Source organism: Formica exsecta, unplaced genomic scaffold, assembly GCF_003651465.1.
Source record: "Formica exsecta isolate Colony F162 unplaced genomic scaffold, ASM365146v1 scaffold362, whole genome shotgun sequence".
NCBI lineage: Eukaryota > Metazoa > Arthropoda > Insecta > Hymenoptera > Formicidae > Formica > Formica exsecta.
The window spans coordinates 1,068,586-1,092,280 of NW_021850867.1; the positions used below are offsets into that span (position 1 = coordinate 1,068,586).

At 31.7% G+C, this 23,695-nt stretch overlaps 3 protein-coding genes across 8 annotated transcripts; 1 reads left to right on the top strand and 2 right to left on the bottom strand.

Moving 5' to 3' along the window:
• Positions 1–202: 202 nt before the first annotated feature.
• LOC115238893 (UTP--glucose-1-phosphate uridylyltransferase) lies at positions 203–8,632 on the bottom strand. Of its 2 annotated transcripts, none has more exons than XM_029813046.1 (10): positions 6,872–7,028; positions 2,821–3,057; positions 2,316–2,498; positions 1,967–2,172; positions 1,811–1,886; positions 1,596–1,742; positions 1,355–1,493; positions 1,148–1,285; positions 850–1,016; positions 203–741 (listed from the first exon to the last, which is right to left on the bottom strand). In XM_029813046.1, the coding sequence occupies exons 1-10, from the start codon at positions 6,950–6,952 to the stop codon at positions 529–531; spliced, it is 1,587 nt and encodes a 528-aa protein (XP_029668906.1). In that variant the 5' UTR covers positions 6,953–7,028; the 3' UTR covers positions 203–528. The 2 variants fall into 2 exon arrangements, with proteins under 2 accessions (XP_029668906.1, XP_029668907.1); XM_029813047.1 differs by lacking the exon at positions 6,872–7,028 and adding an exon at positions 8,411–8,632 and having other exon boundaries at positions 375–741.
• A 143-nt stretch (positions 8,633–8,775) lies between these two features.
• On the top strand, positions 8,776–10,763 carry LOC115238894 (m7GpppX diphosphatase). Its single transcript, XM_029813049.1, is given in 5 exon segments — positions 8,776–9,374; positions 9,377–9,430; positions 9,520–9,665; positions 9,774–10,110; positions 10,237–10,763. Coding segments are annotated over 5 exon segments (1,035 nt in total). The 5' UTR covers positions 8,776–9,058; the 3' UTR covers positions 10,419–10,763.
• Positions 10,764–15,327: 4,564 nt separating this feature from the next.
• On the bottom strand, positions 15,328–23,636 carry LOC115238903 (macoilin-1). Of its 5 annotated transcripts, none has more exons than XM_029813065.1 (12): positions 23,159–23,636; positions 22,004–22,145; positions 21,790–21,916; positions 21,487–21,616; positions 21,276–21,342; positions 20,933–21,149; positions 20,553–20,811; positions 20,218–20,457; positions 19,813–19,971; positions 18,686–18,964; positions 18,379–18,572; positions 15,328–18,198 (listed from the first exon to the last, which is right to left on the bottom strand). In XM_029813065.1, exons 1-12 carry the CDS (start codon positions 23,236–23,238, stop codon positions 17,936–17,938), a joined length of 2,157 nt encoding a protein of 718 aa, XP_029668925.1. In that variant the 5' UTR covers positions 23,239–23,636; the 3' UTR covers positions 15,328–17,935. The 5 variants fall into 5 exon arrangements, with proteins under 5 accessions (XP_029668925.1, XP_029668923.1, XP_029668926.1 ...); XM_029813063.1 differs by having other exon boundaries at positions 19,813–19,989; XM_029813066.1 differs by having other exon boundaries at positions 20,936–21,149; positions 23,159–23,635.
• Positions 23,637–23,695: the final 59 nt, after the last annotated feature.

The window sequence follows — 23,695 nt, forward strand, 5'->3', positions numbered from 1 at the left end:
TATATATAATACATGTATCTACATATTTTAATTTTTTAAATTTTAGTAAATGTCATCATAGATGATTTAAAAAGTAAAAGCTATTGTACATAGCTTTTACTTTTTAAATTATTTGTGCTGACGTATTTATTTAGTACATCAAATGTTAAACCTAAAGAGGCTCTCTTTTCCACCAATAAATTATTAAAATTGAAAGAGTATGCATTTATTTTAATATAATATACCATATAAACTTCAATCACTTACATAACATAGTATATATTCTATATATAATTTACTTGATATTTTATAGAGAGTTGCATTAAGTTCTTATGTACAATATATTTTCAGTAAAATAATTTTATAATAGAGAAATATATCTTCGATTTTTTTTCTAAAATACATTATAGGTATATATATATACAATTAAATTGCTTGACTAGTTAATTTAAGATACATGATGGCTGAAAACATACAGAAATACTATTCTCTCAAATATTTATATATAAATTCTGCAAGATAACAAGATATTACGTTTTCTGTTGCAATTTAGTGATCTAATATGCGTAGATTACCCGATACAATCTTATTTTCTAAAACTGTTCCAGAAGGTAGATCTATACGTTCTCCATGATTGGCAATTATAATAACCGTGCCTTTCAGCGTCACCCCTTTTCCAAAGGTAACATCACCCGACACTGTCAAGTGATCCAATTCAAGGAGATCCGGTATTGTCGGGAATCTAGTCAAAAATTCTTTTACCTGTAGGTTAAAAAAAAAAATTAATTAACAGTAAGATCCATCATTATAATAAAATTTAAAAATTCATAAATTAATAAAGAGTAAAATAGGAATTAAGTTTATACTGACTTTTGAAAAATGATTGTCCCCCAACTTGATGAGAGGCGTTGTGGGAAACATCCTTTGAGGACTCATTACGAGAGATCCGTTACGTAAAATATACAGATTGCTCATAACAAGCATCAGATCAGAGGTCTTTTTCACTGGCAGGAATCTACTGCGTGGCACATTAATACCTATAATATTAAATACACAGTTTTAACTAAACATGGATTGTTTGCTAATGAGGTCAATATTTAAAAATGGTAGTTTCTAAATAAATTATAGAAAGATAATTTGTGGTTTACAGTATCGTTTTCAAACTTACCAATACTTCCTTCAAATGTTTTCATAGCTGCTCCCACAGCTGTTTCAAGTTGTATTATATTTAGACCATTTGCGAAAGTTTTGTTGTTTACTATTATCTCCATATTCAGCACGTTTTTTTCAAGTACTCTCTCAATGGCTAAAGAAATAGCGCTCGTTAATTACAGCTCTAACATTTATTATCAGTATTAAACCAAAAAATACATACCACTGAGTTTAATCCAAAGATTATTGGTATTGAAATATTTAAATGTTTTGACAGATTTGAAATCATCAATATGATCCTTAGGAACTTGAGCTATTTCAAGAAGACGAAGTTTGTCCTCATATTTTATAAGCGTACCACCCTATATACATATATATATAAAATAAAATATACAATTACAATTATCACTATTTCCAAAGAATTCCGAATAATTCTAATGAAAATCCGAATAATTTTAACGTACTTTGACATCCGCTCGTGTCTTATCGGTTACTTCCATAACAAATTCAAGACTGGATTCTGGTACTTCACTTAACAACGATTTCAAGATTTTAATATCCACCGTGGCACCGAGATTATCTATATTCGAGATAAAACAATATTCACGGCCCTGAAAAAGATTTTCTTCAGTGGATTATCATTGTTATTAATGAGCACTAAAAAAACAAAATCTCATACTTCTCGGATAAACTTTTTAAGTAAACCAGAATTCTGAAAACTCTCATAAAAATCTCCGTGACCAGGCGGATACCAACTGTTGACAGATTATACATTATTTAACGCGTGATACAGTTAAATGATATTAATAATGTCTTTACATAAAAATCATCTTACGATTCTATATCCTCTTCGACTTGACTATGCTTAGCTATCGGAAGTAGAGAATCCCTATTTATACGCGGATAACAACTTTGATTAAAAGTATAAATATCTATATCGATTCCCTTGTATTTCCTAATTATGCGTTGCGTATCGTCATCCGTGTTAAACGAATTCATCAATATAAGTGGCACGTTGGCGTTGTACGTTTTATTCAGGTGCTGTTAATGGAGATTATTAATTATTATAATTATATAACTATGATAAAGAGAAAAAGAGAGAGATAATGAACGCGTAACGTGATCGCACATATATATACGTTACTACATTACAAATAGACAGCGATAATTTAGTATTAAAATACCTCAATTTGTTGAACGGTGAGATCCAAAAAGGTCAGTCCATTTCGCACAGCGATGACGGATTTCGGTCCGTGGCATCCCATGCTCGTTCCGAGACCGCCGTTTAATTTAACCACAACCAATTTATCCAGTAACGCCTTTACCTCGTTATTTTCCGGTGTTGGTAAAGAGTTATAATTTTTGACCTGTAAAAACACACCATTTCGATTCAGTTTATTTTATTAATTGTCAATAAAAAATTATTAATTAAAATAGGTTTAGAAAAACAAATAATGCGTTTTTAAAATTTCTTAGAAGATAATTTAAGATGGTATCTTTCAATAATATGATATAAATAAGCTTTTCCTTTCTTGTCTTACAATCCTTAATAGTTTCGTTTTTAATTCACTAAAATTAACAATAGAATTTATTAATTAAAACCGACTAATAGAATACTATTTAAATTTCTTTGAGAAGAAAAGAAAAGCTAGATACTTTTCTAAAATGATTTTTTTACGTGATTCTTACCGCATCTTCGGGCAGTTTTTGAATGTGATCCCATTCTAAGGACGGGCCCTCCTCCTGTAGGAATCGCTCGAATAGATGCTTGAATCCGGCGAATTGCCGGCCCATTATCTCCTTCTTGTCCTCGCGGGCGGTCGTCTGCAGCTTCTCGAGTTCGCGTTGCAGCTCGATCCGTGCATCTCTCTTCGTACGCTCGCGAAACGCCTGCGTATCTGAAGAGTTGCGTTGGTGACCGCGAACCTACGGAATGAACGAAAGTAGACCAAGATTTTTTTACCTATTCTCCTTATGAAATCCTCTCCCTCTGTTCCAGTAAATCGATCGTCGAACGAATGCAAAAGCGCACGCATATTGACTTTTAAAAAACACAGCAGCCGTAAAAAAAATAGTTACAAAAAAAAAGAAAAATAAATCGTATATAAGATGATTGGCGTCTATATCGGTGACTGTAGTCGTCCTTTAAAAATTCGTTAAAATCTCCTCCGAGATCGTTGGAGTAAAATTCCCGTATAGAAATGCAAAATCTGCTGCGTGCGTTGTAATAAATTAGACGTTATAATATATATAAATGAGAGAGCTCAAAGAGATCTATCCTTCCTCCTTTCTTTGTCTTTGACGCGCAACAAGTCGTCGTTTGTCCGAAAATTATCGAGAGCGATCGCGTCGTACACGTTCGAGAAATCTCGAAAGAGGAATGACAGAAATGTACTGTTAGGTAAGAGCACGTTTCGACAAAAAAATTAATGCCGACATGAGTCGCATGTATATACTACGAGGACGAATATAATGCAAGTCTAAAAAGTGACAATTAGCATTACAATGCAGTTACGAATAAATTAGTTGCGATAAAACGTTATTTCATTCTGGGGTTAGCAAAATAAATATTTCTCGACATATTCATTTTTCTCGGCTAAAGGAATATCCAACGATGATTAATGTTTAATATCGGACATCTCCGCGGCATCCTTTGATTATTATGTATATCACGGCTAAGCACAAGTGGATATCTTTGAGTGAATAATAGATTAAATCATAATCACGATCCTGTTTATTTCACTTGAACAAAAATCCGAGTTTAATGTTTAATCTTTAGAAATTTTGCTCTATTTTCGATAAAAAACAAACAGCGTGGCGGCATTTCGTCACCTTGACTCAAGTAGAAGTCCACTGATAATATGCTTAGATATGATAAATTTATTTTTAATTATGGATGAGACGATAATGATGAAATGTATAATATAATCTTTTATTTAAAACCTCAACTTTTAATACCGAGATAATATTCTTTCGTTTTATTTCACGATAATTTATATTAAAACATTCTATAAATTAAAATCTAATTGTTCGCAATAAAAAACAAATATCCGTTATTACAGATAATAGACATTTTTTAACGATTGGGCGTGTATTAACAAATCAATCTTCTCGTCCTTTTGCATAGAGACTCTCGATGACGAAACAATAACTGATACTTGGATAATGTTGGCTTCTGTTAACCTTTATGGGTCATGATAAGATAATTTCGAGAGGAATGAGTTCATATCATAAAAATGTTAATTTTTCGTTTCGAATCATAGTTCTCAGAGTTCAACTATTTATGATATTCTTTCTCAGGAAATTTTTTTTTCGGGAAGATTAATTGCAAACTAAAATATAAGTATGTAAATATTAATGATAACAAATGTTTTTTTTGTAAAATAATAATCAGAAGAATGTCAGACATTTCGATCCGCTTAGAATCTTCCTCGGTGACATAACTAAATTTGAGATAATAATCGTCGTTTTCACGATTATTTGTTATAAATATAAAATATCTCTCATTGTACAAGTCAAATATAATTGCGTTAAGTGAAAAAGATAATAAAAACCACACTGAAAAAGACTTCTCATCAGTTTTTTTATGGACCACCATATATATATGTATATATATATATACACTGACGGAAAATGAAATACCAACATCAAAAAGGAATTATGCTAGATGAATGAAAATTACATAGAATGTTTGTTTACATAAGTATTTACTTTTATTACATTTTTTAATAAAAGTAAATACTTCTGTAAACAAACATTCTGTGTAATTTTTATTCATCCAATATAACTTTTTGGTGTTGGGATTTCATTTTCCGTCAGTATATATATATACAGGGTGGCCCATTTTAACATTTTTTGAAAACCAAGACCATCATCACGAAAAATGTTTCATACAAAAGTTTTATAATTTCGAAGAGGGGAGACATACGATGGTATCATTGATTTGATCTTGGATGAAGGTCATGAGGTTATTTTAAGCTCAACTTCATTTTTTTTTTAATGTAACCATCCTAATTTGTTATATAAATCGATTCCTCGCAATATTCGACGTAAAAAGTTATAAGGATAAAAGGGCCAAAAATTTAATAGTTTACGATATTTCATAGTTTATGCCAAATTAAAGTTTAAAATATCTCGTAAATTATTAAATTTTTAGCCATCCAAATTTATAACATTGTAAATCGGGTATTGCGAGGAATCGATCTATATAAACAAATTAGAATGGCTCCATTTAAAAAAATGAAGATGATCTTGAAATAACTTCATGATCTTCATCCAAGGTGAAACCAATAAACACCATCTTATGTTCCCTTCAAAATCATAAAACTTTTGTACGAAACATTTTTCAATGAAAGCCTTGCTTTTCGAGAAATATCAATGCGTTATTTAAAATGGGCTACCCTGTATATGTATATCTTGATTCACACATTTCATATATTTTCTAATGTATATCTCACATATCTGATCTATTCTGACGTAAAATATAAAATATTCCCCCCTTCCCCTCCTCCTCTTATTAATCTCTGTACCTCTATTCTGTAACTTTTAACGACAAACTCGCTATCGTTACGCGTCGTTGCGCAACTCGTTTCCAATACGTTTTAGTTGAGCACCGACACATGTAACGATAACGACATTGTCATTACGAAGTTAGAATTAGAGAATAGGCCTACTGGCTTCAATTGATTCTAATCTTGCTATTGCAGTTCTCGCGTTTTCTTTAGAAGGACACAATTTATAAATTAGAGAACAGTCGTCGCTCATGAAGAAAATAATTGAAATGGCACTAGATGATAAGAGTGCCATAAATCGTTCGATCACCGAGAATAAGCATATGCTTACATCCCAGTATGACGCACTTGAATCAGATTAGCCTATCATTACCTTATGTAACAATAGAAAGAACAGAAAAGCTTGAATAAATCATTAATTCTTGTTAAAGAAGCGTTCGAGCTTTTTAGTTCTAGCAGCATCACCATTCTGGATAACTAAAAATATCTTTCAACAAGATTTTTCGCATAAGACGCAATTAAAGAAGATTGAATATAAGGATTCGTCTATTAGAAGCGCATTTTAAAAATAATTCTTATCTCATATACATAAATTACAGAAAAAAAAAAAAGAAAAAAAAAATGAACATTATGTACAGAAAATGTTTGTGTATACATATAAAAGTAAATATCTACATAAACGCGAAAATTATAGTATGTTACAAAATACAAACATTCGCTGCTCTGTTCATGTGCGATTTCGCTAGAATTAAAATCTTATCTTAATTGTCATTTCTACGCAAAAAAAAAAAGAATGATAAAGACCAGAAGACTTTCGTCTGTTTACATTTTATACGGGTCGCTTTATATACAGATAATGACATCTGCGAAACTCTAATGACATAATTCTCCTTGAACGTTTCTCTTCTCTTTCTTGGTAAACTGATAACAAACACTTGTGGTTATCGCAAACACGTGTCAGCACGAAGATTTATATCTCGTATCGTGGCAACAATAATCGAGTTTTTCTCAATGAAAAAATATTATATACGCGATCGCGATCGATACCGATCATTTCTCGAAGATTAAGCGAATTGAATACAATGTCGATTCGATTTTTTGCGCGAAATCGCACGTTTGTTTACGATAGATTTTGAAGGATATTTCGACAGAGATCTCTCGGGCAATCGATGTCGCATGTGCTACTCAAAAAAGAAGTTTATATTCCTATTATACCCAAACTAACTTACTTGTAGCAGGTACTCCATGAATCCGATCTTCTCGTTACTTATCCGAAACCGAGGGACGACGCTTGGCGAATGCGACGACATCGTACCGCGCGAGATTTCGTTGAAGCGAGATAATTCGAAAGATCGCGCTTCAATCGAAGCGCATTACTCCAAATATGTCTTTAGCGCACAAGTAAATTTCGCGGGAATTACAAAGAGATATATCTACGTTGTACGTTCGTAGAGTTATTAGAAGCGACAATTCTTCTTAAACCAGTAATACATCAGTATCGCTGATACAACGCGTTTTATATCGCCCGATAAGGCTAACATACATTAACTTTGACTAAATTCACAAAAAAAAATGAATTATGTAAGTTTTTCTGTGTTTTGTCCTCCCTAACGTCATTCAGCTTGCTTAATGTAAATACACGCTCAGAAAAATGATAAATTATTCATTAAGTTGAGTGTACAAGTGCAAATATTCTTTCATATTTGATATACAATGTTCATTTTATTATTAAGCGTCAAAAGATATATTTGATGTGATTAAGAGTAAATATATCAATTCGTCCCACGTATTATACCATTAGATATATACATTTAGAAAACGTTTAGGAAACCAACATGTGCTTCCTGGATCATTTTTGGTCATATGACCTTTTTTTTTATACTAAAAAAGAGCATCGGGTTATCGGGCATCAGTCAACATATGTCAGATGTCAGCATAAATATGAGAAGATACTTTCAACCACGCTATACATATATGTACATCAGAATTGAATTTCATTTTTAATTGCCATTGCATTTGAAATAAACTCTAATATAAACATTTTTATCGAATCTCGGACAAAAGTATACAATAGCATATTTGACGCGCTTCTCTGGAATATGTATAATTTATTAAAATTTTATATATGTATTAGATATATATCAAGAAACACGGTATATATATCTCGTCCCAAGTAAATGCGTTTTTTGGAACCAAGTAAAAACCTTTTTTGGAAAAGTAAGTTTTTGGAGATTAAATACAATGTTGTCTATAGAAAAATATCTTTAGCTGCATATCAGTCATTCTGTTATAAACGTAAAGTTAAAATGCACCTAACCTCAACAAATTCGTACATATATATTGATAACCGAACAGTAAAGAAAATTATTTCACCAATCGCTCAAAAGAAAAAAAATACAAATAAATAAATAAGTCTTCAATAGAATATGCCATCATTTGCCTTCTATTAGCCGTATCAACTTTTATCAAGTGAAATAAAAGAAAAAAAATCAAATGTTCGAAAGAGTGGAAGTGAAAATGACAGAATATGCGAAAGAAGAATATAAAAAAAAAAAATAAACTAATAATATATAGTACAATCTGAAAAGATTTATTAACATAATAAAATCTGAGAAGATTTATTTACATAGTAAAGCCTGAAAAGAGATATATTTACATAGTAAAGCTTAAAAAAATATTTCTTAATAACATATAATAGTAAAGCGCCTGAAAAGATTTATTAACGTAATAAAGCGTGAAAAGATTTATTCTTGAAATTTTCACTTTACCTTTCTGTCATCGACTTGCAACATTTTCTTTTTTGAACACTCGTCGCAGTTGTACTAACAATAAAAGTACAAGTATGCCCTTCACGCTGCAGCGAAGGTCACAACAGGTCACGGCACCTGGTCGAAACCTACCACTTTCGATAGTTTTCGGAGTTCTTACTACGCAGTTACCTAAGCACTGTGCAAAATATTCAAGATTATTACGACAGAATTCGTGTATTTGCTTTGAATATTTTCAGCCGCAAAAATGTGTGTGTCGCCGGCATGTATACATACGTGTATTCCTTGATACGTTGATATTATAAACGTCAACTGTACCGGTGACATTTGCTATCCTATCGTTGCGTTTTGTTGCCGCTAGAGGGCGCGATTGATGCTACAAATGGCCGCGAATCATTTGACCAATCAGGACGAAAGGAGCGGAAATTTCGTGGTCGATCAAACGCTTCGAAATTTTTGTAGCATCAAACGGAGCGCATCGCCAAGTATCTCAAAAGGGACAGAAATCTATAAGGAAGAAAGGATACGCTTTCCAACGTGACTCTTTTTTTTTATTACCGGGCAATCTTTTGCATCTCTGTCTCTAACGCGCGCCAAGTGTTCCTTTTATTATTTTTGAGCTTAGTTGTTTATATAACGTGACGCGATATGGCAGAAAAATGTACAAACGTCAATGACAGAGATAATCCACCGGCGAAGAAGGTAAAATTGAACGATGAAGACGCGATCGAGAATACGGACGGGAGAGACACGAGCGAGAATGATGCGGCACGCGAAATAGAATTGAACCTGTCGAATTTCAAAGTGACGAAGGTGCTGCAAAACAATTGCGTACGGAAGTCGATATGCATAGAAGGAACGTTCGAGGATCGCGAAGGCTCGGCGATCGTCTTACTCGAACAGAAGACTTTCCCTCATGACAAGTTGATTTTGGAGAAAGGTTTCTTCGACGGGAAAACGCTCTTTTCACCAACGATATTTACAGGAATTACGATTGCTTTCCCACCGAGGAGTATAACAGTACATTTTTTTTACAACAGATTTTTCATGTATTACTGTATTGGTTATATATTCGTTTACAAACAAATGCATTTTCTCTGTTTCTCAAGGTATACACACGACCGTGATATATCCTGCTACACAGAATCATATCGAGAAATATAAGAGACAAGAATTATACATAATAGATGAAACGTATGAACTTTATCAACAAGTCACTCTTCCTTATATAGAATCAAAAAGTCTAAGTTTAGAGGTATATATAGAATTTATCTAAAATATAATACTGAATCTTACTTGGCATGATTTCACACTTGAAAATCAGCATTACACAATTTTTTTTTTCATATTGCTTTTCTTTCAGTGGATAACAAATATTCTGGAGCACAAAGCCGAACAAGAAAGTATTATCTACGAGGACTCTGACAAAAACACTGGTTTTGTATTGGTGACAGATTTCAAATGGGATAAACAGCTAGATACGCTAAAATTATTGGCTCTGCCATTTCAAAAAATAAGATCATTGAGAGAATTGAACGCTTCTCATCTTCCTTTGTTAAGAAATATACGAGATGCTGGGACATCGGCAATTAGTAAAAAATTCAATATACCTGCATCACAGCTTAGAATATATTTCCATTACCAACCGTCATATTATTACCTACACGTACATTTCTGCAACCTTATGTTTGAAGCACCAGGTAAGTCAATATAATAAAACTATAAAAGTAACTGATAATTTATTATAAAAAGAAAGTATTTGTCAAATAATTTAAGAATAAGTGGCAAGTATTTATAACTATAGAATCTTATTTTTCTTTATTTAGGAATATATGTAGCAAAAGCGCATCTTTTGTCAACAGTTATAAACAATTTAGAACTGATGTCGGACTATTATACAAAAGCAGTTCTTTCGTATATAGTATTTAAAGATAGCCCGCTCTATGAAAAATTTAAATCTCATGGAATTCTAGAAAAATCCACATGTGAGACATTAGACTGTAAATAATGTAAATGAGATTGCTTTATATATATATACGTATATATCGAAAAAAATGTAAGTTAAGTTTTTTATTTGACTATTATTTGATAAGAAATTATATAATATGTATTTTATTTACCATTTTAAAATAAGAAAGGCGATGCAAAACATGCAATGTTATTAATTAAAAACAAACAAAAATGTTACATTAGATCTTCAAATTAATAGAAAACATTTAAAAAACAAAATCATGGTTATCAATGGTTAAAAATTTACAAATATTTTTTATATTATACACATAATACTTATAAAAATTATATTTTTCTGAAAATTTTAATGTATATATTTTCTACAAATAAATAAGATATCGTGCTTATTTTCATATTATGAATTTGAAGTAAAATATAAAATCTTAAGAATAAAATCAGAAGAAATTAAAAGTTTAGTGTATACATTCATGAAATTATAAATGTTTCATTCATACAAGAGAAATGTATATAAAATATATAAAGTAGTATACAGTATTATATAATAATTTGATAAAAGGGCAAAAAGAATAAATCCTTTATTAATTATAATTTCTCATTTTTTTGAAGCTTTTAAATCTTTTTATTAGTTTATATCTGTGTATGATGCATTGACACATTTAGTAGAGAGTAGTAAAGTATTTTTGAAATAAAAGAGAGAGAGAGAGAGAGAGGAAAGAAAAAGAAGCTTCCATATATTGTATATGACATATATACATGCATATGTATACATATTCATATATAGTATACGTATGTACATGTACATATATAATACGTATACATATATTAGTTTTATTAAAAATTCCGTTATATCATTGTATTGTATATAATATAGACTTCTTTAGGTTCACCATAATTGCCATTTATTTTTATATCTTAGATCAAAATAAAATAAACATTTTCAAGATTAATAAGAGTATGTATAGATAAAATTTTAATTATAACACTTTAATTAAACTAAATAAATCAAGTTTCTCATATTGGTGTGTTCTCTACATTATATTGTCAGCTAACATATTTGCACATTTTTGTATTGCTCATAATTCCTATTACATTGAATGAATCTTGTCTTGTTTATAAAAGAAACTGGCAATCGAATTAATATTATTCAGAAAATTGACTTTTATGAATTCTTAACTCTTAACTTGTATTTCTGCACAAGCTAATTCTCTATAAAAATTTATTTGTTTTCACTAAACGAAATAATATTTATCCAAAATATGTCTGATTATGTCACCAGTGTCATCATCGAGATAAACGCCTTTTATAAATCATGGAAATTTCCCTCCTAGTTTGTAATCATCTTCATAGAAAAGAAGCAAAAGGTATGTAAAAAGAAGTATGTGATAACTAAAATGTAATACCATTAAATTACAATGCATTAATATTGGAATTTGATAAATCTTAATGCTTGTTTGTAACATAATAATTATTCATATATAAATTATGTTCAACATATATCGGTTTTTATAATATTCATTTTAATAAATATCACTATAGAGATGTGATACATAATATACAATGAAAAGTCATCCACTATTAATATCGATAACCTTTTTAATTTCTTATAATGTTTTGAAAAAGTTGCGGTTCTTTCGTATAATTAGATAATTTTTTAATACATATATTATAGAAACTCTGAAATGCTTATCTTGTGGAAAATCTTGAAATAAAAGTCGTACAAATATATAATATGTTTTTCTTCCCAGCAAATGATTTCGCGATTTATATATTTATACTATTTTTATTCCAAGATAAGTGTTTCAGAGTTTCTATTTGATAAAAATATCAAACACCATTATATCAATCATGGCTTTTTTCAAAATTTGTCACTTGCATCTAAGTCTTTCTTGCATTTGGGCCTATTGAATAATAGCAATATTATTCTATAAAAAAATTCACATTGTTTTTTTTCCATAATCTACAAAATTGTGTGAAAGAACCATTTCTTTTACAAAATTCACGTTTTTAAAATATTGCAAGGAGGGAAATTTCAATTTTTATCCGATAGGAAATTTCATACTCTTAAAAGGATGAAAGAAGAGAATTTATAAATCATGTATATTTCAATATGAAAACAAAAGTCAAATATATTCTATATGACCGACTGATAGACAGGAAATATGCGAAAGAAGAATCATTATAAATAGATGAGATTGTTGTATAGCACCGGAATGAAAAGTGCCACAGTTCGAACAGGATTCTCACACAAGCTTAAGTTATACGAATTAACGATAGAAACGCATGTATGATAGTGGAGCGTATATGTTGTGTTACATGTTTTACGAGACTCTTACACAATCGATGGTAAAAGAATTTTTTTATCCAGATTTTTTTATCATTTTCTTATTTTCATTAAACAGACGCTCAGGTATGTGGTATATGATATATGGAGCGCGCGTTGAAACGCGGCACGTGTGGTTCTTCGTTTAGACGTCAATCAAGATTGTATGTCGATGTATGTGACACATTCGTTTGATCTGATTTATCCGCAAAAAGCGCATTACAATACATTAAAAATTTTCTCAACGAGTCATTCCACATGTCGGTTTTTTTTTTTAATATTTCAATAAGGGCATTTGCGTGTGTACGGTATATAATGAGATCAATAGCCGTGTTGTTGTTGCAACTTAATTATGCTACATTCGTCTCGCTCGGCGATTACTTAATGCTATAAATAATAACAAAATAAGTACGCAGTTAAATGTTTTCGGAAGCGCATAAAACTTTACAATAACTAATGTGTAAAAAAACATCCGCGATATTTTTTTAATTAGAATTGCGATTAGACTCGACGCCGAAATTTGGTATAAAACGGAAAAACTTTTTATTGTCCTCGCCGACTTAAAAAATTATAAGTTATATAAGATATCAGGGAACTTACAAATTATTCAGGAAGCAGGTATTACAAGAGTACCTGAACTTGTGCACACCTTATTTTTTTCTCTCTTTCTCTCTCTCCCACACATTCGAAAAAAACGCTGAATGAAATCTAAGATAAAAAAATTAAGTACTTGTACATTATGCACATCTTCCTCTTATCGTGCGAAGTAAAATAATGCGTTTGGAAATAGGAAACTTACCTACGGCGATCGATTAATTATCTCATTATTAATTTATTATGGTAAGAGAACATCATTGTATAATAACTAAAATAATTATACATATATGCATGTATATACACGTAGATAACTGCACGTGTGATCCGGCGTGCACGCAATGTACGAATATACACAAATAAATATGTAAAAAGCGAATGTATATTTACACGTGATATATATGCATGTGTGTACGTGTGTTTTATATGCACGCGCATTTTTTTTTCTTTGTGGCTGTGTATATGTATGCATATCACAATAACTCAATGTGCACGATTTATTATTATCTCGTTAATTAATAATATTAATTGCTTATTAAGCCAGCCTTCTAGTGGGATTGAATCCAAGATAAGTAAAACAGCCAAAAAAAGAAAAAAGAATTACTACACATCCTGATCAGGTACATAAATTCACAATTGATACTTTTTTTGACAATTAATAGTTTCCTTGATCATTATTTCCTTGATCTTTTTTTGCTGACAAGCTTATCTGTAGTATCTAATTTCATATCTGAACCTTGTGTCAAATTGAAATTGGCAAATATCGTAGTTATAACTTAAAGTGACCTTGTATAGCAAAAAAGATTATGCCACGCAAGTGCCCTAACAATCTTAACAATCACACCCATGCGTTACCAAAGGCGGTATCAAAGTTTCTTTTTCCGACAAATATTTACACATTTCACTGTATCGTCTTCGCTACATTATTTGTGTACAAACAAATGTATGAAAACACAAATCTAAATCGAAACTTATCATCGATTTATTCGCAAGATCAAAGGTAAGTGTAATATCCTTAACACTGGGACAACAATTTGGAAATAGAAATGCATACACACGGTTTCCTTTGTTTTTCACAAACTAGCAACCATTGGAGTTTTTTTTAAATATCTCGTGTATCGAAGAGAGTATATGAATACATAATATATATATATACAATATATATATATATATATTTCACGATATGTCTGAAAAAAAATTATATCAAATAAAATTTATACGCATGCGGTCACTCAAAGAATATTATACAATTGCATCGATCATACAGTCGCAATATTACGTGTATCAATGACAGTTATATAACATAAGTATTATATATTGTAAATATAAATTATACTAACAATACTAATTATACTAACAATATAACAGAAAAAAGATTAAAACTAATTCAGGTGGAATGACGAGGTAAAAAGAAATGTTATTTATGTTAATTATGCAGTATTTATAATACGATCGTCATCGTTGAGAATTCGATCGCGACGCGAGGGCATCACGTGAGAGAGATGTTGTATATATATATATATATATATATTATTATTGTTATTATTATTAACGTATGCAACTTAGAAAACTTCTTCACATAACTTTCTTAGAATAAATTTAGCACTGGTCTTTTAAAGATTAAAATTCAAAATTTAATAATACACATTGTGCAGGAAAGCCTTTACAACGTTTTTTATGTGGATCATCTGGGAAACGTGGACTCATAAAATTCATTATCCAATGAGAGTCCAAATACTAAATTTGAATGAAATGAAAGGATTCTGTATCCTCTCTTTCCATAGAAGACAAAAGCTTTGAATATTGGATATCTTCTAATAAATATTTGTGCTTGTAGAACTTCCTTCTTCGCTTGACTAGTTGGTCACGATCCACTACTAATGTCCATAAGTAAATTGTCATGACAATGCTTTATATATACAATTATGGAAGAGAGAGAATGATCTCGTAATAGTTAACAAGTGTTACACAACATTTCCAATGTAATGAAGCAGGTACTGGCTTTCTTGCGGGTAAAATAAAAAACAGCAGATTTTGTTAACATCGATTAATTATTCAATCGATTTTATCTTTGATCGTTATTGATATTAATTTTTCGTAATGCCACACGCATCGCATTCTCCTCAACAATTCTTCCAAACACTTTATAAGCCAATTAAATTAAAATTATATAACAACTTTTTATCAATTTTTAAGATGAAAGTATATAAAAAAAAAAATCTGTATACAAATCAAAATTATAACATACAGCACCTCCTTACAGCGTAATTAATAAACCAATAGATGAATAGACGCACACAATTTGCGCGAATATTTAAAAAAATGTGCACTTTAATATACGCCATATGTAAATTGTTATATTTTTTTAAGTAGACAGATCATTTAAATATTATGTACCACATGCCTTCAATGGTGCCATAATTTGTCAAAGCCATTTAACATATTTTTTATACATATACATATATGTGTAAAGAACAATTAAAAGAAAAAAAAGAAAAAACAAAACTTTTCTATTCTTAAATCATATTAAATTATATTAATGGACGTCGTAAAAGAAGAGAAGAAAAAAAAAAACTTTACATCTAGTCACAATAAATTTCAACAATTCGGTGTCGCTAAATAGAGAATTAAATATTCTTCTTTAAATAAAGCAATCAAACGAAGATAACTTTGCTCTCTACTTTTGTAATTATAATAAAATTATTATCTCATATTTAAATTCTTTTCCGCTTTTTTTTTAACATAGTATGGCATTACATAATCTCATATACTAGTATGATCATTGTATGCCAAAATTTTTCAATTAGATCAAGTTTTTATCACATATTGTAATCTATACATTTTTACTCTCGCGAAAAATGTAATGGCTACTTCATACCGTTTGAAAGCCAATACATAAAAGAGAATTATTTAACTAAAAATATATTAGAATTTAAAAGCACAGAAAAATACGCGCATGTGTATGGGTGTGTGTGAGAGTATCATCGTACAGGCATATGATTATCTAAAACAATTTTAGCGTCGTGACATTTACTTTGATCCTTCTTGAATGTTATAACGCTCATATTTCCCTCTATTGTTGTCAATGGCTTATTTCCGCATGATAATCGCATAACGTAAAATGGCTCCACACGCCAATGATATTTAAATAGAGTTTGTATATATAATATGATGGACTAGCTTCAATTATACGACTTGAAGAAGAATACATCTTTGACAAGTCATCATATGTTTAGACATATGCTGCGAGAAGATCATAACACAGATATTAATATTTTTTTTATCGTGATTTCATTAGTAAGATATTTGTGTGCGTGTATGTGTATCATTTTCCAATGTTAAAGATCAATTAGTATTTTAACACGTAGACATCAGAATACATAAACAGATAATTATGAAATGTATCTTGTGTATCATAAGAAACATGTATCATCATTTTAATCGTACATGACAAATGCATTTAGCAAAATAGACTTTCTGTGTAAAATATCCTTTGTGTGTAGGATATAAAACATGTTTTACTTACATATAAACTAACGGTCAGTATTAGGACTAAATACAATTCGGATATGCTGCTATTTGGACATCCAGATAATTGGTTCACAGAATTATCTGATTACTCAAATTTCGATATTCGAACTATCTGGATAAATCAGATTTTAATATTTCAAAAGATCAAATCTATATCTGAATCTGCATATTTATTAATTTGAGCTATCTATCAGATAAAAGTAGACAGAAGACTAACAAAATCAAACTTGATTGACATTATATAAATGTAATTAAAATAGAAACAATATTTTGTTATCTTTTTTTGCATTATTTTGCAGTTTTATTTATATAATAAATATATAAAAGTTGAATATAATTTCCATAAATTTTATTATTATATTATATTATTGTTATTATGACAAAAAAAATTAACATTCCATCTATCGTTTTATAATTCAAATAGTTCAAATCCAAATTTGCAAATTCGTAGATTTAAATCTTCAGATCTTAAGATTTTAATAATTCACAGATATTTAGATTATCCGATAATACAAATATCCGGAGTATAATCGAATAATAATATCAGATATTTCGAATATTAAATTATCCGTATATTTATAGCCCTAGTTAATATATTAATTTTTAAAAGTATTAGGCATTGTGTGTTATTGATATTTATATATGGGCCGAAACACTTTTATCGTTCACTGGTACAAATTATTATTATATATCTGTAAAATCAACTCGCAGCACATAAAAAAATAATAAATGTTACAAATTAAGACTGTCACTGGATTTCCCTGACATTCTAGAAACCAATGTGTCGCGTCGTATGATCATAAGTAATGTCAACGGTTTCATTTTTATCTCTGAAAGGACAAGACACGATACAAAATGTGTTTCATAAAGTTTCTCATGGAAGACTTTCAGGTTTCTTTTACACATTGAAAGAATCTGTATATGATAAAAATATTATCTCCTTAAGAAGATGAGTATATAGGAAAGATGTGATATTGGTAAATTCGTATTTTTGCCATATACTTGCAGGAACTAAACTGGTTAATATTTCCACGGAGAAACTTGAAACATCCTTTTGTAATTCATACATCCTACTATCGGGTTTTGATGAGAGAGAACAATCGCAGTTTTTAAGCTTCGGTCGACGCTACGAGGGAGCTTTTAGGCGTGTACGCTGTCGCATTCGGATCCAAATTCGACACGGTACACCCCGGACAAGGACTTTCGTTTGAACGTATTTTTGTTCCTGCTACTCTCACTTCACTATTTAAACGTAGCTTGGACGTCGCACAGGTTGGCGCTGGACCAAACGTGTCTTGTGGCATCACAGCTAAATCTTGCGCTATTTTTGTTTTCAACATCTCGATTTCTTTCTCGTGAGATCTGATTAAGCCTGATTCAATGAAGAATAGTATGAGATACATATAAGATGCCAGTAATAACACAGAATTTGCAATACAATAATGCACCACACTTTTCTTCAATATGTTATAACACATTTTTCAATCATGAAAATGTTAAAAAGGTATATACACATACACGAAATATAATGAATAACATTATTATTACTTACTTTCTCGAATTTCTAATTGCCGCTTGGCTTCACCGAGTGCCGAGAAAAGATCAAGTTTTATACGTGTCTCCGCGCTCAAGCTGTTTTCCAAATGCGCGGTTTTGTCCTGTAGCGCATTGAGTGCAGTGAGTAAAATTTCGGACTCTCTGTGGTTCTCTTTGCAACGCGCTGTGTCTTTTTCCAATACGTTACACCTGATGTATCAATGAGCGTTGTTAATTTTGAGATTATTTGACATTAATGTAACTCTTACGCACACACACACATACACATATAATTGAAGTCTATGCAATATTTTTGTTCTTACCTTTCCTCTTTCGATTTGAGTTCACGACGCAGATTTTTAAGATCCTGTTCTATTTGTGATCTTCGATTTTTACACGCGTCAGTGCATTCTTGCCTAATAAGCGGAGGTGGTGGCGGTGGAATTGCGGAGCGTGCCTCCTCGGCAGCTCGCCGTGCCCTCCGTTCGGAGATCAAGGACGCTTCACACGCAGTGCGTTGTTTCCTCTCCTCTGCAATTCGCTTTTCCAATGATGACATCGTCTGTTTATCCAATTGACGCGCCGTCACTAAACCATGCAATCTATAATGTAAAAATTTATGTTTTAGACTGTCCAATTTTACTCACAAGTCAAAACAGGAATACATATATTGTATTTTAATTCAAATCACAATATTTAGTTTTACATATATTTGACTATATAAAATAAGTATCGTGTATATTGTTTGTTTTACAAACAGATTTATAAGTATAAAAATGTTGTGACATAACATAATAACTCTCTAATATGACATATTTAAAGATTTATTGTATATGTGTGTTGCAGACCAAATTTAATTATTGAACCATTGTAAAATATACAAACTACAGTTTTATATACCTTTTATGTAGTCTTCATACTTTTAATTAAAAACGCGGGTTGACTAAAGAAATTAATTTTCTGCATATTTACCAAATGGTAATCTTTGTCTGGATACCAACATGGATATAGAAAGGTAATTATTAAATTTTGGTCCAAAATTAAGATAACATAAAATAAACATGACTAATTATATAATAAATGTTATAAATTGTAATTTAAAAAATTAAAAAATTTGATTAAATTGTTTAAAGAAGAAATTTATAGATTTTAGTAACTTCTATAAATTTGTATATATACACGAAACATTTTCCTTGTGTATATACTGTGTATCTAAATCAAATATATATTTTTTTAAATGACACTGCATCAATGTTTAATAAAATAACTGAAAATGAAAAAGACGAAAGAATCACTAATAAATTTGTGAGTATTGCATAGTTCACATATACTATCTCAAAATTCAAAACGCAAAATATAAAATTATAGATACTAACTGGATAGATTCTTTACAAATGTTACATATAACCACAAGTTACAAAACTAACTCTCGCTCGTTAAATACACTTACTTGCTTTGTAGTTGATCGTTATCATGTTGGAGTTGTTGAATGTCGCCCTTAGCCTGCCGCTCTCCGTTAAGCAAGGTATTGACTTGCGATCGTAATTCTTGTTCCAACTGCCGACTTGACTGCAAGTCTGATTTCAAGCGTTTTATATCCGTCTCGAGCCTGCGACACACCAGTAACCTATTTCAATGACAAATTATGCTAAAGAAATTGACGGGAAGTCTACGCTAAGAGTATACAAAGTGATTCAAGATTCGATATCTAAATACAGAGCAAGAAATACCAGATATGTCATTAGTTTCGATCTGTGCCATTGTGAAAACATGTAGAATTATATTAGCAGAATATTTCTGTAGCATCTTATGATAACTGTATCTATAAGAAAGAGATTTCTCTTTTATGATGTACCTTTGATAATAATCGTCTTGTTGTTTCTGTTGTTCTGCCGTGATGTCACCTGTATTTTTAACCTGTCGAGTCTTACGTTCGCGTTGGACATTGGTGGTCGACGATGAATCTCGGCTTTCCTTCACATTATTCCATTTTCCCGTTACCGAACCGTTTGATTGCGATTTTATTGTAGTGTTTCCGCAACCCTTGATAGACTTGTCTTTTTCTACTTCATTTACGTCAAAATCATTTACAGATCTGTTTTAAAAAATTGTCAATAAGAATCTGAAGTGTAGAATTAAAGTGTGAAGTTAAAAAGAGAAATACACTCTTTAATATAAAATTCAACATACCCCACCCTCTCGATAAGCTGTATGTCACTGTGTGATACTGTATTTCCGTTACTATGTATAAATCTTTTATCATTTTTGTCTGATGGTGAATTATTTGATACATTATGTTTATTATGCTGCTCTTCCTGCTTTTCACTCTTATCTAAGGATTTTCTATGAGTACCTTTGGTAGTAGCGCTCTGTGCTTGTGATGTGATTTGGCTACTATTGTGTACTCCACCATTTTGTACGTTTGTTTCTATAGAACTGTTACTGCCCTCTGAAAGAATAAATACAACCATATTTAAAATGTGCTGATTGTGATAAAACATGCCTATTTATTCAAAGAGAAAAAAAAATATATATAGACATGAAAATATTTATTGATAATAAATACAAGCTACCTCTGCTTTTTTCAGGGCTTGGATTATATTGTGGACTCAATTTGTGTGTTTGAGTTTTAATGTGTTGTTCCAATGACGTAGTGACATGTTGCGTTTGTGACTGCACTTGTGGTTGGATCTGCTGCATCGACATAGCTTGTTGCTCTAGAGGCAGTGCTTGCTGCAGTAATTGTAGGTAGAACTCATTCTCCTTTGCCACATCTTTCTGTTTTCTCTGTGGATCACAAAAAAATAAATCAAGATATTCTATATATAATAAATCATGCATTAGTGCACATTGCAAAGTTACTCCTATATTTTTAAAAATGTAATAAATCATGTAAAATTATTAAAGACTAACCTGCCTCATTCTGTAGCCTACATAGCTCTTAAAACCAAAGCCCAATGTAACTACAGGATAGCCAATGCTGAAAATACACATTATAGAAAAATGTATTTGATATAAATGTGGATTGTCAGTAGACTATTTTAATAGACATATATAAAGTAACCTGCATTAATAAAGTATTAGATTTAATCATAGATTAATGCAAAAACAAAAGAAATAATACCAATGTGCTGCAAACGGCCGACAGAGGTCTAGATGAAATGGCATATGACGTAAGTCACGTAACCGCACTGCTGCCTCTATATATAGAAATAGTAGCCACAGCATCACAGTTGGTAGGCACACACCTTTATCTGTACAATATCAAGATTTAATTATATATTATATTATATATTTATATTCTCTTATATATCCATTATAAGTTATAGAATATCTACTCTATTTTCTATTTTTCAAGTATACTACAGATTGTATCAATATAGCTAGAAATATATATCATACTCATTTTATCTTGTTTCTTACATACCTGTGTGCCAAACATATTGCACCCAAACATAAGTGCTAGCGGCAAAAAACAGCCAATGCACAGGGATGAAAAAGAAGCAAATCATGTCTGACGTAAGTGCAATACAAATAAAAAATACAGAGAAGGCCTGAAACACACACAAAGAAAGAAACATAATTTACATAACTACATAATGTTGCGCGATTGTTTATTATTGTATAACACTGGTACCTACCAAGCCTTGATATTTAAAGGAATCGTAAACGCTTCGGAGGAGTAGCCAGAATGGCCACAAGAATTCAAAACGGAATTCCAAAATAAAGTCTGCCAAAATCACCATGGCCCATAGTAGAAGAAACTTTAGATAAAGCAAGGTACTGAAACAGATATAATCATATATTTTATACAAATAGTTTGCAAATGTGATTTGCTACTTGTTGGATTAAAGTTTATAATTACAATTTTATACATCTCTATTATAGAATCTACATGTAAATGTCTTTCCTTGCTTTTGTTTACTTTTTTTCTTATATATATGATGGTATTTAATATGCCATCAACCAAATAGTTATTTCTCGGTTTTCCTTTTGTTTACTGTATATATAAGTACATCAGATTGTGGATGACAAGACGTATAGATGATGTTATCGAAAACACAGGAGACTTACATAATACTATAAGAGCTTGTGCTCTTTTTGAAAGACATGAGAAAAAAAAAAGAGAATGCGCTGGAAAGTCAATCGACTATCGCGTCTGCTTCATTTTGTTATTGTGACATTAGCTGCTTGTCTGTAAGTCATACACGCAGCACATGAACGCTGCGTACACACGCATATGTAAGATAGAGAAACGTATTTAGGATTAAGAGTCGGAGAGAGAGAGAGAGAGAGAGAGAGAGAGAGAGAGAGAGAGAGAGAGAGAGAGAGAGAGAGAGGAGGACAGAGCCTAGCGATGGAAAAGAGGACCTCGTTTCGTCCTGAAGAGGAACGTTGAAGAGAATGTCGAGGGCGGAGATTGGTGTTAGTAGAGCTAGGTTGTCACGCGGTTGGAACGAAGATGAAGTAAAGAAACGACACCATGAGAAAAATAGATGGAGAGAGAGAGAGAGAGAGAGAGAGGAAAGGGAATTGATAGAAAAACAGGAGCGTATTATACAAAGGATGTTTGTGACTCGGAGGTAAATGTCATGCGAGACGAGGCTGATTACGCCGTTGGCGCGATTGACTCTCGGCGTGGCGGATCGCGGGCCGAGTGTCCGGTCCCGCGATCATCGCGTCGCAGATTTTTGGTTATTTTTCTCTACATCGAGAAGAAACAGCCATTCCTCTCGACGTAGATGTTAACACGCATATGGCGGCGAGAGCGAGAAAGAGAGATAGAGAGGATTTACCTTCCGTAGATTCCCTCGGTGAGCTTGTTGCGTTTCAAGGGCCTCCGAAGCTTACCGCACTCGACATTTCTCCTCTTCATATTCCTCGACACTTTCACCACCAGCGAAGCGACGTTACTCGCGGCGCGCTACGGGGAACGGAAAAAAAGCAGCCGCGGCGGCGGATATACCCCTCGGCCTCGGCTGCGCGGGATACACACACTCGCGTGCGAAAAAACTCGGGCTCTCTCTCGCGCGCGCGACTTCTATCAGTCTCTTTTGTTGTCATTCGTCTGTGGGGGACAGATTCTCGAGGTCTCACGGCGATTTACCAAGCAGCTGATTGGTCCATCGCGGGACATGGCGCTTAATCAGCGACGTGAAATCACCTGCCGATTACATTAATTGTGCGATGCCGCGCAGAATCGTTCGCGTCGCCAATATCGCAGCGTCGCGTCGCTGCCAAAGAGCGCCGATCCTTTGCCGCTCGCCGATCTTTCTTTCTTTCTCTATCTATCTCCTTTTTCTTCCCTCTTCCCTCCCACTGTCTCTCTCTTT